The following is a 15,427-nucleotide window of genomic DNA, read 5'->3' as shown; positions in this document are numbered from 1 at the left end:
GGGCAACAGGGAGCTGCTCGCCGTCGTATTGGCTCTTCAGGAGTGGAGGCACTGGCTCGAAGGGGCGAAGGAGCCGTTCACCGTGCTTACGGACCATAAGAACTTGGCGGTCATCCGGGCCGCCAAGAGGCTGAACGCACGCCAGGCACGGTGGGCGCTGTTCTTAACACGCTTCTCCTTCACCCTAACCTACTGTCCAGGAACAAAGAACACCAAGCCCGACGCCCTCTCGCGGATCCACGAGCCAGCAGACAAGGAAGACCTTGCGGAACCCATCCTGCCCGGCCGCCAGATCATGGGGGCGCTCCAGTGGGAGGTCGAACGGAGGGTCATGGAATCATTAAAAGGTACCCCGACTCCCGAGAAGTGTCCCACAGGCAGACTGTTCGTTCCCCAGTCGCTGCGCTCGGAGGTGCTCCAGTGGGGGCACGCATCCAAGGTGGCGTGTCACCCAGGGGTGAGCCGCACCGAGCACCTCGTCTCCCAGCGATTCTGGTGGCCGCGGCTCCGCGACGACGTGGCGGACTTTGTTAAGGCCTGCCCGGAGTGCGCCTGTGGCAAGGTCTCCCATCAGCCTCCGGCAGGACTGCTCCGCCCCCTACCTGTCCCCCCGCGCCCTTGGTCCCACATATCAGTGGATTTCATCACCGGCCTCCCCCCATCCCGTGGTAAGACGGTCATTCTCACGATAGTGGACCGGTTTTCTAAGTCGGCACACTTCGTGCCGTTGACCAAGTTGCCGTCCGCCATTGAGACGGCGACACTATTGGTCAAACACGTCGTCCGTCTCCACGGGATCCCCACTGACATCGTGTCGGACCGAGGGCCCCAGTTCGTATCCCGGGTCTGGAGGCGTTTCTGCAGGTCCATGGGGGCGTCGGCCAGCCTGTCCTCCGGTTACCATCCACAGTCCAACGGCCAGACCGAGCGGAAGAACCAGGACCTGGAGGCGGCCCTGCGCTGCGTATGCCTTCATCGTCCCTCGGCCTGGTCCATCCATCTCCCGTGGGTGGAATATGCCCACAACACCCTGGTCTCCTCAGCCACAGGTCGGTCACCGTTTATGTCGGCTTATGGCTACCAGCCGCCGCTCTTTCCCACACAGGAAGGGGAGGTGGAGGTCCCGTCGATACAACACCATCTTCGGCGGGCCCATCGGGTATGGAGGGAGACCAGGGCAGCCCTATCACGCACGGCAGTCCGGAACCAGAGGGTCGCGGATCGCCGTCGCCGTTCCGCGCCAGCCTACCAGGTGGGCCAGAAGGTCTGGTTGTCCACAAGGGACCTACGGCTGGCCGGGACAACCCCCAAATTGGGTCCGCGTTTCGCGGGCCCCTTCACTGTGGAGGCCATCATTAACCCGGTCGCGGTCCGACTTCGGCTGCCCGCCTCCATGAAGATCCACCCGGTTTTCCATGTATCTCTCATCAAACCGGTGGAGTCCAGCCCCTTGGCCCCCCCTCTTGCCCAACCCCCCCCCCCCCGCGGATGGTGGACGGAGGACCGGCATACGCAGTGCGGGAGATCCTGGATTCACGCCGCAGGGGAAAGGGCATCCAGTACCTGGTCGACTGGGAGGGGTACGGACCGGAGGACCGTCAATGGGTTCCGCGAACCTGGATTCTGGACCCGTCGCTCCTGAGGGACTTCCACGAGGCTCACCCGTCGAAACCAGGTGGGCCGCCAGGAGGCGTCCGTTGAGGGGGGGGTACTGTCATGAGCCAGTTGACAGCGGGGCGGGGCCTCCGTTCCCGCCGCTCGCCAGCTGCTGTCAATTCCCTCCTCATTAACTGTGGACATTTAAACCCGACGCTGGCATCCACCCAGCGTCGGAAGATACTTCGCCTTACGCCAAGCTAGTACGTGGAACTTGTTACCAGTACGTTATTTGCTTCGCCCGAGGAATTATTTTAGCCACGAACGCGTTTGTTGTTTGCACCGCGTCGTAGGTTGTTTTGCACCCTCGTGTGCCACTTTATTTTCTTGGTTAGTGTGGTTGGGTGGATTGCCGCCACTCACCCACTAACATTGTCAGTTGTCATTTTGAGTTTGTTTCACGAGTTGTTACCGGGTCCGCGTATTTTCGGACCCGCGCTTTATGTTAATAAATCCTTTGCCGGTACCCACGCCTCTGTCCTGCTCTACGATCCACCGCCTATACCACACGTTCCTGCTCGCCAGCTGCCACTGTCGCCGCCGGAACGTGACAACAATGGCCCCTGTGGCGTCCAGCGATGACAGTTGAATGGCACCGACATTCCTCCCATTCAAAAACAGTACTGGCATATTCATGCTGCCAAAAAGGCGCAACCGCTCAGCACAGTCTCCTCCTTGATGAATGTCGTGGTCAAAAATGCTGAAAAACAATCTGTATCCATTCCACACGACGCACAACAACACAAAGTGACAAAAGAAAACACAAAATAATACAACAAAAAAAAGAGTAAGGTGATGTGACGCTATAAAAAATAAAGTTGACTTGTTTTGAAAATACTATGACGTCAGTCTATCAGCTATCCCTTTACTTGATTGATACGCTGGACAACCAATAAAATGACATCTGATTCATATTAGGTATCTGCATGCTCAAACAACGTCCCTGAGCGTTACAAGGTTAACAAGCTCGTCGTTAATTAGATCCCAAATTTAGTAAGCTAAAAATGGGTGAGGGATCTGAACCAAGTAAGAAGAAAAAAGTATTACTTTCATACGGAATGGGGGGACTTTTTTCACGATGATGTTTTCAAAGTGCGTTTGTCTTGTCTGCCCGTTAATATAGTGAACTTGTGGCGTCACGCGGAAGTGCGCCTTTCAACCTTATGATGTCCTTGTTGTCTTTCAAGTGAGCCTGACTCATTCCCACGCAGGCCAAGGGTATATAAGTAGCCAGCGTGGGACAGGGAGGTTGAGGGGAATCACGGGGCAGAACTATTCGGACTCAGACTCACACACGCAACTCGCAGAGACTCGCACAGGGTTGGATGGAGTTTCACAGCACGACTTGCTCGACTCCACGCCACGATCAAACTCTGGGATACATTTACGTGTCACTTGACTGGGTGATCTGACAACGAACCCACTTACGATTAAAAAGAAACATCAAACTCTTTAAACTCAGGTAATGGAAAAAAATGTACAGCATTATGTTGTGTTGTGTAACATATGCGGTTATACATCAACATAAATTGCAATGATCCTCTCTAAAGTTCTCAATAAATATCATGGGTAGTTGATGGAGAATAATAATTTATCATGGTTAAAAGTGTCGTGCTTTGCTGACCAACTAAACAATGGGCCTACAGTCAAAAGCGCAGATGGCCACAGTAAATCTGAGTGAAACAGACACGGCAAGGTGAACTGTCGTCTCCATCTAGATTCTAGAAGGTCCGGCCTTGCACAGAATTTAGGGCTTTAGATACTCCTTTTTCACCAAAGTTATTTACGGCTTAAACATCCTGCACAAGCGCCAGATTACAAATTTATCAGTTCTTGGAAAAGACAACCAATTAAAATGTCTTATGTTTTACTGCTTGCAGCTGTTGGTGCTCAGAACGCCCAGAGGCGTGGCATTATAATCAAGAAAACTATGTTTACTAATATATCGCTGTAATTTACATATACTCTCAATAAATAGCTTGGTAGAGGGGCGCAGAATTCAGACGTATGTCATCTGATGACTACGTCTCCTGCCGGCAGTGGGGACAATCTTTCTGGTTCTGAGTCTCTGTCCACGGTGTCTGACTGTCATATCTCTGACAGTAGTCCATTTTGACTTGGTCATTTCAAAAGTACGTAGCTCTCATGCCTTAATAATTTCTCTTTGTATCACAGTAAGCGGTCGTTATAATCACGTTCCGTTCACAGGGGGCCCATTCTTATATCAACAGCGCCATCAAGTGGCCAATAGCGTTGTCTTGTAATGTCGAGAGTCCCGTCATTCAATATAGTATATAGCGTGTGCGCTTTAAACGAATGCACAGTCTATCTATGAAGTCAAATGATCAAATAAATATCACTAAAGTTAAATTATATTTATATGTGTATTAGTAATACCATGACGACGATGAGTAGAATTAGTAGTAGTAGTCGTCGTCGTAGTGGTAGTGGTGGTGGTAGTAGTAGTACAGTAGTAGTCGTCGTCGAAGTACCGGTTGTAGTCGAGGTCGTGGTGGTGGTGTTTACGTAGTGGCGTGTTTGTATAAAGCGACCAACAGTGCACTTCTATATCATTGCAAACTCAGTAATAATAAACATTGTCGATACAACACCTCATGTTTACGCAGCTCAACATATATAACGTATCAGTTTTTCTAATGTTAGCTTACGAAAGATAATAGATCAGAAAAAGGGAGTAAGAAACAGATTTTTCAAAGGTCGTAAACAGTGGTTAAATTTATGACAACCATCTTCCACTGCTCACATTTTATTTTTTTTTTCTCTTTTATTTATTTTTGCTGTTCTTCTTACTGTATGCTTTGCAGCGGGGGAAATAGATAAACATTTTGCATTAAATTGGGTGTCCAGGCGGCGGGATTCTACCACAGGATGTCGCTGCCGTTATATTAACACGGGTTTTCAAAACAAAGCAGCCGGAAAAGGACGTGGCAAGTGAACAGCTTACTTCCTGGAATCTTCCGCCCTGTGGACATCACGAATAATAAAAACAATCCCCAAGCGGATATCGACCCGGATCTCTCTGAAGCAGCTGCAGTTGGTGGGAGAAACACACGGGAGGTGTACATGAGCAGCACCGAGTTGGCGATCAGTGGCTGGACAGGGAGATGCTGACTGGGCTTGTGTTGGTGATGCTTGGTGGACTTCTGAAGCTCCGCATCGGCGTCACAGCACACGGAGACGGCCAGCCTCCCTTCACAGATGAAATTACTTTCAAAATTGCATGGCCTGGTGCTGAATTCACACTGGTATGCTTCCCTTCGTTTCGGTTCTTAAGGGTTATACTAAACATGACAATATGCCTTCACAGTGAATCAAAATATGTATTTCAGCCCACGTCGGGGGGACTTTACAATGAAGACAACTATGTCATTATGACCACAGTAGAGAAGGAGAATTACAAATGCCTTCTCCCTTCGCTGGCCTCTGGAGAACAGGTAATGGTTGGGTCATATTTTTTTCAATTGATGGACCTCCGTGATGTAATTTATCTTTTTGTGGTCATTTTTCTTGACTGACCTCAGGATGATGACAAGGAGTACCGCGGGCCAAGTCCATTTGAATTGCTGGAGCCTCTGTTCAAACGAAGCAGCTGCTCATACAGAGTAATCTTCATCATCCCCTCACGTTTTTGTCTGATTACACCAGCAGAGTGTGCTGGATTAGTGGAGTGTAACAAAGTCTTTTTCCTCTGTGGGTGGCAGATTGAATCTTACTGGACGTATGAAGTATGCCATGGAAAACATGTAAGACAGTATCATGAAGAGAAAGAGACCGGTCAGGTTGGTGCTCTCGGAAGAACCTCAAAACAAAGCTACCATCATTTGGAGAGTAGTGACGATAATACTGTTTACATGTGTATCCACAGAAAATAAGTGTTCAGGAGTACTTTTTGGGAAAGGTAGAAGGTAAGAGAAAAAGTAAAGAAATGGGTATGTTTTATTTTCGTCCTTCAAAAGGCTTTGAAAATGAATGTACTGTACATGGGGGAAAATTATCCAGCTGTCTTCGGGGAGTAGGCAGGGGACACCCTGAATTGGTTTCCAGCCAATTCTGGGGCACACAGTAACAAGCATTCATGCTCACATTCACATCCACAGACAATTTGGAGAGTTTCCTTCGCCCACCATCTAAAATAAAGTATTTCACTTCCTGAAGGAAAACTGAATTCTCCCTATTTTAAGGTTTGTTAGTGGGCCGAGCTATCTATGTATTCTTCTTAATTAATGCATCATTTATGTTGTCTTCTGCTAATATAAAGCTATGTATTTCTTACGTCAGCGAAAGTCGAAGCGACAGACCCATCCCCGTCCGCATCTGAAACTGAAGTAAGCTACACGAATTTAGCAGTCTACACTGCATTTTGCACAATAAATACAAGTCACACTCTACACATTGGCGTATAGGTGCTGTCTAAGAACATAGAAGGTCAGCTGACTCCATATTACTCAATGGAGATGAGAAACGGGACACCTTGTGAGCTGAAGCAGAATGAGCCACGCTCCACCTCTGTGCTGTACGTGTGTCACCCGGAGGCCAAGCATGAGATTCTGTCCTTCGCTGAGGTCACCACCTGTGAATATGAGGTGGTGGTGCTGACCCCCTTGCTCTGTGCGCACCCCAAATACAGGTAGAAAATGTCTTAAATAAGAGGCGCGGCGGATTAAATGTGACCCTCCTCCCTTTTTGCCGCATGCAGGTTCAAATCATCCCCAGTTAACGCCATCTTCTGCCAGGCACTTGCTGGGTCACCACTACGGCCTCAGCGACTCGCCCAGCTGGATAAAAAGCAAGAGGAGCAACTCAAGCCTCCGTTCAGCACTACTGCAGAGCACAGTGAGGTCGGCTATTTGCAATGAAGCGGCTAAAAGTATTACTTGAATTATACATGAATTATACAGCAAAATACACTCGTTTTTATCCATCTCAGCAGCAGCTATTTGCCACTTGCTCTTGACTGAAAATTACATCACAGTTGGTCAGGGCTCAGCAAGCCGTTTCTTCATTTGGTCATTTGATGATCGTAAACTGGGCCATGATGGTCGTTACCTAAACCATGATTTAATCTACTTTTCAAGTTAAACCTAATGGGACTGAAAGTAACTGACATTTGCTGTATTTTCAAAATATACAGTTTTGTTATTAAATACATTGGAAGATGAAGTATTTTGCAGTGATGAGTAAGGAATAGTAAACGTAATGTTTTTAGTGGCTGCTTTGTGTGCTAGTTACAGGAGGAAGCTCCACCAACGAAAGAGGAAACCGTCACTCCCACACACCAACCGGTTCTGGTGGATGGGCAGGGCCATCTGGCTCTTGGCACCACTCACATATCGCGGTTGACAGATGAGCAGCTCATCAAGGACTTCCTAAGCGGCTCCTACTGTTTACATGGGGTAAGGCCATGTCACACGAACCCGGAGGAGTTTTTAGTGGTCACTATGAGAGGTCAGATGTTTAGTTGATGTGTTTTTCAGGGGGTCGGATGGTGGAAATACGAATTCTGTTATGGAAAACACGTCCATCAGTACCATGAGGTGAGTCATGCGTTTGCTAATCTCTTTTGGAGAAGGCTGTTATGATTTCTTCAATTAAATACACACACGATAGGTTAATTGAAATCTTGGAAGTCAATCGGTTTGATTGTGCCCAGCAATTGGCTGACCACCAGTTGACTTCAGCTGCAAACATTTAGGACAAGTAATACAGAAAATGGATGGGGGATATCGCGAAGGAATAATATATGTATATATTTTTTTAGTCTCAAAAGAAAATTCATGCCATTAAAGGAGAAAAGCCCTTAATTTGGACAAAGTTGTGATTTCACAAGGAAGCAACCGGTCCCACTTCACACATTCACCCTGAATAAATCTGAATTCTACTCTCTTCTACGAAGCACGTTCATTCAAAGGTTGTGTCCCTTTGGTGTTTCAGGATAAGGAGCAAGCAAAGAACATTGTGGTCGTTGGGAACTGGAATGCTGAGGAACACATCAAGTGGTCCAAGAAGAACCTTGCTCGATCTTACCAGCTAAAAGAAACTGGGATGCAGAAAGTCAAGTGTGCAGTTATTCTACACGGACCATCAATTAAAACCACTCCCTTTTATACACATTTACATTTTTAATACCTCTGTGCAGGCTGGTCTCCCATTTCTACAGCCATGGTGACTTGTGCGATCTAACTGGGAAACCCCGCCAAGTCGTTGTTAAATTAAAGTATGTGAACAGTGTTACAGTTAACTTGGTATGAAAAAGATTGGGCAACCCTGATCATTTTCAAGATTCATGCCATTGAATAAGTTGATTTGATAATAACCAGTTGTTTCCTTACTGATTGCTTCTTGCTCTTGCATCAGATGTAAAGAGTCTGAGTCTCGCCATGCGGTCACTGTGTATATGCTGGAACCTCAGACTTGCCAATACATCCTCGGGGTAAGTGTAGTCATCAGGCAGTTAAGCACTTCTGGAACCACGTTAAATCCATGTTCTTGTCTCAGGTTGAATCTTCAGTCATTTGCAGCGTTCTTGACTCAGCAGATGAACGCGGACTTCTGTCCATCTGAAGCTAGACTTGGCAGATAAACACTGACTTCTGTCCATTTCAAGCTAAACGGCCCAAAGATGAGACCAACAGGAAAAGGCCATGTGGAAAAATAACAGAAGAGACAGGTTGACATGGTAATAATGCTTATGGCAAACCAAGGTTCAAATTGTGGTGATCTTAAGGCTGGATTTGAGGCTGCTGAGGAGCTACTGAGACGATCTCGATGTCCTGATCGGATCGGTGGATCAAATCACGGTTGACCCCACCCAGCCGGGTTGTAGCTTCAACAAATCACTTTAGGAGAATGAATTTACTGTTTAAATTTCATATCTCGACTTAAAATGTTTTCTAATATACAAGATCATGAATCACTGTGTGTGGAAGAACAAATTGTTGGAGGATACTTTTACTTATTACTTACTTACCTACTTGGTGCTTTTACTTCTTGTTTTATCTTTTGCAGAACTGAGGTGTGCTTTATTCATATAATGAAGGGTGACTGTAACTTATGCATCAGTGAGTGTTTTGAAACGGCAAATGCAAGTTGGATTAAATTTTCTTTGTCACTTAAGAGGTATTCTGAAAATTTTTTGATAGTGTATTTTTATACCACGGCTAAGATGAACAGCTCACAATAAACTTGATCCTTGTCATATTAAAATTACAGGGCCAAAAGAAACTATTTGATCGTTAGTCCAAAAATGAAGTGCATGTGTAATTGAGTGTCATATTGCGTTCTCACTTGCTTTGCGAATTTTAGTCTTTCCCTTGCAAAGACTGTGTATGTACGGAGCCCCTAAGGGGACATCGAAGAAAAAAAAATTGCCTTCCCTCGCAAACTTTTGCATTCCCTCCCAAACTTTTGTATTCCCTCGCAAATCTTTCCATTTTGCAAGGGAACGGAAAACTTTGTGAGGGAATGCAAAACTTTGCAAGGGAAAGCATTTTTTTTTCTTCGATGTCACCTTAGGGGCTCCGTACATATGCAAAAACTCAATAGGAATACAGTGATACCTCGGTTTACGAACCCCTTGGTTTACGAACGTTACATTTATGAAAAATTTACCTTGGCATACGAACATTTTTGTACACAGAGCTGCCTCGAGTGATGTGTCATTCGCGAACGAGCCCGTTCTAACAACATGGCAGCCGACTGTTTTTGTCCTCTATTCCCCGCCCCCAGTCTTTGGTTAAAGCCACGTGATTGGTCAAGAACGCAGCTTTAAACATTAAAGAGACAAGTAGACGACAGTGAGAAAGTTTAAACTTTGATAGTTCAAAGGCAGTGTAGACTGCAAGGTTAAAATATGCCATCAATCAGGCTCCACAAATTACCCGCACAAGCCATCTGTACACTTGATGCAAAAAGCTATCAACCCAGCTAAACAGAACACAATTGATGATGAACTAGATACAATTATCACAGAGAAAGCACCAACAAGGGATCATTCCTCAAGATGGTGAAAGAAAGTTACGTTCCTCACCAGGTGTTTAATGCTGAGGAAACCGGCCACTCCATTCCATCAAGCCATCTACGACCATCACAAAGGTAAATAAAACGACTTTATTATACAGTACAGTTTATTTCTTTAATTATAATACCATAGTGTAGCCGTTGAGGAATGAGCACACACGACTAAATGTGGAGACGTGTTTATTCCAACGGCTAACAAGTGGATCTGAACTGAACAGCAAAAGCAGTGTAATATATGTAACATGAACCGCCCCCTCCTCTGCACCTGCTGGGTGAGATGCCTGGTCCTAGTGCCCGCCATCAAGCACATTTATTATACATAAATTAAGGTATATTTTGTGTAGTTTTAAGGCTTAGAAAATTTTTATGGGGACCTGGTAACGGATTATTCTCATTTTAATGGTTTCCGCTGGGAATTTTTTTTGGGGGATACACGCTTTTCGGCTTACATACGGTCTGGGAACCAATTAAGTTCGTAATACATTTGCTATGGACACATCACACCCCTCGACGTGAAATCGAACTGAAGTTCCTGCATTGGTGCAGTAACGTTTAAGGCCGCCATTGGGCGCTGTTATCACGCCTTCAGACTCCGACTGAAAAACGTACTGAAATGTTTTAAAATGTACAATTGCACGAGGAGCACTGTTTAAGATATGTTTACAATTATTTTACAGTCGAACAAAAAGACTGATCTCATTTAAATTTTTATTTTTTTACTATTTGAAGTTCAATACTCATTCTTCTGTTACAAAAAGACTACAGTAAAACAACACCAAAACATCTAAAAGAGAACCTTACCATAATTGAGGATATTATTTCGAAAAAGGAGAGGACACACAGCACTTGCTAAACATTTATTCGGTTAAAAAGTGGGTGCTGGGATCACAAATAAATCCTCGAATGACCATGTGGGAACTAAAGTCGCCAGCCCAAGGTGCAGCAGGTAGATTTATAGGAACTTTACTAAGTACTCAAAAAGTTGTAAACAGTGAAAAACCTTTCCATTTCAAGTATGTCTTTTAACATCTCTTTTCCATGCCACTGATTAAATACAGTCAAGTGGGATTTATGTTCCTGTCAGTAACTGGGAGGGTACTGACTGAAACAGTCATTTTATGCTTATATTCAGACATTACGGATTTTGTCTTCGGGCATCTTACAAGGCTTTTCGTACACAATGCAGAAAGAACTTTCCTTAATGTTGGATTTGCAATACCGTAGTTACTGCGACAACACGACTGCCTCATCTTCCCCACCCATTCAGCCCAGATAGTGAGGTAGCTCGTCCACTTACATTCAATTACTGTTTGGATCTGTGCGTGCAGTGGTAACATCACCAAACGCAGCGTTCAGACACATTTTTGGAAATAGGTAGCTTACGAATTGTCGCTATTGAGAGAAAAATCCTCGCATCTCTAAATTCTAAATGTGTTTAAAAAAATAAACCTCTTGCTTCAGGTACCAATTAGCACATTGTTCAGGTTATTACTTTGCTATCATAACCATCAAATAATCACTCTAAAATCACTTTTATGTTGCTAAGAAATTAAGATGGGTTAGACAACATCCATGAAATGTAAAAGTTGTGCTGCCCAGACCAAAAACCTTTCATATGTGTAAGAATGACAATAAGATGAAACAGGAATGAAGGGCAGGTGAGGAAGAGGCAGGGCTAGTAGGATTAATAGATTTGTTTTCAATCGCTTTTCCACAATGAACTGATAATGAGCAAAACCATTTTTTCATCTTCGAAATGGAAGATGAAGAGCAACTTCTGCTGAAAAAGTAGACGAACATTAGTCATGGCAACAAGTGTTTGGTTTCCAGAAAAAAAAGATTTGTACCATAAAATGATTTACTCTTCATTTTACATTTGTAAAGTTATGTGTAACAAAGACTTATAAGCGTGGGAAGTATGTGGGCATTTCGCAATCACTTCATGGAGGAATAAAGGCCACTTTGCCCAAAAGAGTAAACCTCTACTTTGTGGAAATTCACCTATCGTCTGCGATCATGGAACATATCACGTGTACAAAGTCTGGGAGCACTACTTGGTTGTGATAAATTCTACATTTGATGGATTAGACCTCATTCTTATATCATCAATTAACTCAATCACTGCCAGATGATGTGCAAAAATGTGTCCACTGGAGTGCCAGGGTTTTTGTCATTTTCACTCAAAGTCCAAGACCCTCAGAATATTGAGTTGTAGGACCAGCGTAATGCAGCGTAAGAAACATTAGACGCTCTTCTTTCTTCAGCAAAAAAGAGTTAATTCCTAAATTATATGGGTCTGGACTAATATGAGGTGTAAGTGGGGGAGGCTGTACAAAAGGCAAATGCTGCCCCTCGTGGGAGGGAAAAACATTGACTGAGGTCTGACCAGTGCTTTCTCAGCATCACCCGCAAGAAAAACCAAAACAAATTCAGGAACGGCACTCCACGTCATGCTTTTCAATTACCGAATAAATTTGGGAATGCAGTGAGTGAGTTAATAATTGGTTACGTTTACTGTCCGGTAGCGAGGAGACCATGTGTCAGGATGAGGAAAATTTGTACGACCCACAAAAGAGAATTTTTAGGAACCACTGCATCATCCATACATACATGTTTTTGGACTATGGGAGGAAACAAAACTGGACAAAAACATCTCAGCAGTTCTGAAGATTCAACCAAAGAACTTCCTGCTATGTGCCTACAGAGGTGTCCCACTTCACTACTATTGCAGAACACGACACCAATCCCGAATGAGTTCAGACTGAGGGGACGGGGATCTGTTGCACGGAGGTACTCTCAAAGTCCTGCAAAGTGTCCTGGTGAGTGTGGTAGTGCATAGCCACGTATGACTTGGAAAAGGCGAATGTCTGCGAGCTGGCAGGCTGAAGGCTGGTGGGCGGACTGGATCCAGCAGAGGGACTGCTGTTGTATATACTATAGTAGGGCTCGATGCGCGTGTTGATGGGTGTGGATGTGCTGGCGGGGCGAGGCCTCCGTGCACCCTTCGGACTGGCAGTGCAGTCTCTGCAGTGACTAGGCCCGCATGCCTGGTCCACCAGCCTCCTCTGCGCCTTAGGTGTGAGAACGTGCGCCGAGTTGGTCTCGTGGTGTGAGGATTTATTCCGATTGACTTCCAGACTGCCTTTTCCCATGGTGTGCAAGCGAGTTTTGTGTTTGCAGCAAAGCAGTCCCAGCGCGGCCCAATGAATGCAGCAAAGCACGCGGCGGCGTAGGCCGACACTGTTACGCGAGTACACGAAGGGGTTGATGCCCGACTTGAGGAAAATGAGGACGACGCCGCACAGTTCAAACTGGTAGTGTGCGAAGGTGCTCTCTGGAGACAAAACATCCTGCGCCAAAGAGATCCCCATCGGCAGGCAGCACAGCAGCACTGAGAACACGATGATGACACAGGTGACAACAGCTTTGGAGTCTTTGGCGGTGGCCAAGTTGACCGTGGAGACCAGCTGGCAGCAGGTCGCCCCCTGGGCTGCCCCCGGGACCATTGGTTGATTGGACCTATTGGCGTAAGAATGCCTCTGAACATGTTGTAACTTATTATACATCTGAGTACGGTACACGGGGCCTTGAGCACTTCCGTGTACCCCCTCAAAGCCTGCATCTGCCAAAGGTGGCGGGGGTGGGGTGCACGTGGCTGCCACGGTGATAATGGGACACTTCCTCACTTGTGCGTTCTTCCTCAGGGTCTGGGCGATCATCAGATAGGACACTGACACCACAGCCACGCAGAAAGCAAAGTCAGCAAGATACGCATACAGCACCAACCCGGCCCGCCTTCCTCCAAGACCAAAATGTGGCAAGCAAGGTCCATCCCTGTGTGGATACGCCCGCATGATGAGCAGGGCCGCCATGGTGAAGCTGGACGTCCATAGCAGGGCTGTGAGGGTCAGGGTGCAGGGGAATGAGGCGGTGCGGTTGGGCTGTTGGCCCAGGACCATCCGCAGCCGGTGCAGAGCGATAACCGCCACTGTTTCCAGCGACATGATGATGAAACCCGAGCCGGTCAGGTGAAAGGCGAAGCATAAGCTCTCGGACATGCCGTCCACGCCGCCCGCGTCCAAGTAAAGTACCAACGCGAACATTGGAGCCGTCACACAGCAAATACACAAATCGCAGAAGGACAGGTTGAGGATCATGAAGTCAAAGTTGGTGCGGAACTTGCGGAAGGCTGGGTCAAAGAAGGACAAGAAAACCACCATGTTCCCATAGGAACCAAGGCAGAAGATGAAAATGAGGAGGAAGGAGCAAAAGGTCAAGGTTGCTGTGTGGACAGCTGCCCAAACTGGGGGGCTGTGGGATGGCTGGGTGCCATTTAAGTTCACTTGCTTGGGCACATCAGCCAGCTCTGATGGCGACTCGGTGCTGTTCATCATATTTTTAACCGCCCGCTGCTAAAGAACCAACCATTAGTCCTCTGAAAAGGAGGATGCCGGCGTCACCATTGCTACATTCTGTAAGAGACAAAAAAACGCATGATGACTGCTAGCTAAAAAATTGAAATCATGCTCATTAGTGCAACAATGAAATACGACGCGAGTACACACACACACGTCAAACTACTATTTGCCTTTTTTTACATTTTCCTTGATAGCTCAAATTTATAATGTGTTAAACTTACCGTTATTGCACGAAGCTGCGCAGGTCATAATTATTTAATACACCCCATTTTTGTTTTTTAAAGAAGTCATGTTCTCCGTGAACGTACAGCAGCTACGAAGGCGAAAAAAAATCTCAATTTAAACGCCATTCGGAGACACGAACATTAAAGGCGTAATCTCCTCGTCCTTCGTTGCAATTTGAGCCGGGCATGCCGCGAGCTAATTCTTAAGAGACTATTTGTTTGTTGTGCATCTGTTGCAAGGGGTTTCTTGTCTTCTTTGCGATGTATCCAAACGTTTAGCCGGGAGCCACCACTGGACGTGCACTGCTTAAAAAAAATCGAGCATGAAGTCACAGCGACGCCTGCGAATAAGGAGCATCAAGCACTGCATTCAACTCGTGCATTGAACAATTTGCTAATGGTTATTTTTCGTTGAATTCATTCCGAAATGTATTTTTGGTGGTCATTTGCAGCATTGAAACATACTTGACCAAACGTTAAATGTTTTGGGGGTTTCAACTGTCGTCATTATTTGTTTGTTGTAAGAATTGTTACTGTTCCATGTACAGAATGTTGTATAAAATGATGGTTGTTTCGATAACTGCTCGATAAATGCTGTCTAAATGTTGTTATCAAAGTCATCCTAATATACAATATTGCAAGTAATTGAACTCGTTTGTATACATACAAACTGACTTAATTTACGCTAGGCTTAAATTAACCCAAAAATACTGCATCCTTCTCCCTCAAATAAATAACTTGTTCTCAATCAAGCAGTTGCAAAACACGGTCTTATTGTATCGTCTCAGCATTAATTTTCTATGCCGCTTGTTCTTATTGGCGCAAATCGCAGGCCCGGAACCGGCATATAATTACGAAGAACCAATAACATTCACATTAGTGTTCAATTCCAGTTCTAGCATCGCTGTGTGGAGTTTGCATGTTCACCTGGCCGGGCCTTCCGGTTTCCTCTCACATTCCAAAAACATGCATGGAGGCAGAACACTCCAAATTGTCCCGAGTGCGAGTGTGAATGGCTGGCAACCTGTTCAGGGTTCCCCGTGTGTGCGGCCCGAAGACAGCTGGGATCGACTCCACCAACTCCCGCATAGT

At 45.8% G+C, this 15,427-nt stretch overlaps 2 protein-coding genes across 4 annotated transcripts; one reads left to right on the top strand and one right to left on the bottom strand.

Annotated features, from left to right (window-relative positions):
• The first annotated feature begins 4,612 nt into the window (after nucleotides 1-4,612).
• erlec1 (endoplasmic reticulum lectin 1) lies at nucleotides 4,613-8,790 on the top strand. Of its 2 annotated transcripts, none has more exons than XM_089012642.1 (14): nucleotides 4,613-4,922; nucleotides 5,007-5,111; nucleotides 5,199-5,279; nucleotides 5,379-5,456; nucleotides 5,543-5,582; nucleotides 5,956-6,002; nucleotides 6,081-6,304; nucleotides 6,374-6,515; nucleotides 6,909-7,070; nucleotides 7,152-7,211; nucleotides 7,609-7,733; nucleotides 7,814-7,891; nucleotides 8,032-8,107; nucleotides 8,173-8,790. In XM_089012642.1, the coding sequence occupies exons 1-14, from the start codon at nucleotides 4,782-4,784 to the stop codon at nucleotides 8,236-8,238; spliced, it is 1,425 nt and encodes a 474-aa protein (XP_088868768.1). In that variant the 5' UTR covers nucleotides 4,613-4,781; the 3' UTR covers nucleotides 8,239-8,790. The 2 variants fall into 2 exon arrangements, with proteins under 2 accessions (XP_088868768.1, XP_088868766.1); XM_089012640.1 differs by having other exon boundaries at nucleotides 4,614-4,922; nucleotides 6,903-7,070.
• Nucleotides 8,791-10,531: 1,741 nt separating this feature from the next.
• On the bottom strand, nucleotides 10,532-15,401 carry gpr75 (G protein-coupled receptor 75). Of its 2 annotated transcripts, none has more exons than XM_089011638.1 (2): nucleotides 15,263-15,401; nucleotides 10,532-14,165 (listed from the first exon to the last, which is right to left on the bottom strand). In XM_089011638.1, the coding sequence occupies exon 2, from the start codon at nucleotides 14,085-14,087 to the stop codon at nucleotides 12,450-12,452; it is 1,638 nt and encodes a 545-aa protein (XP_088867764.1). In that variant the 5' UTR covers nucleotides 14,088-14,165; nucleotides 15,263-15,401; the 3' UTR covers nucleotides 10,532-12,449. The 2 variants fall into 2 exon arrangements, with proteins under 2 accessions (XP_088867764.1, XP_088867765.1); XM_089011639.1 differs by lacking the exon at nucleotides 15,263-15,401 and adding an exon at nucleotides 14,333-15,216.
• Nucleotides 15,402-15,427: the final 26 nt, after the last annotated feature.

Source organism: Hippocampus bargibanti, linkage group LG13 (assembly GCF_051943395.1).
Source record: "Hippocampus bargibanti isolate YZ-2025 linkage group LG13, ASM5194339v1, whole genome shotgun sequence".
Taxonomy (NCBI): Eukaryota; Metazoa; Chordata; class Actinopteri; order Syngnathiformes; family Syngnathidae; genus Hippocampus; species Hippocampus bargibanti.
This window is presented reverse-complemented; position numbering and strand designations above follow the sequence as displayed.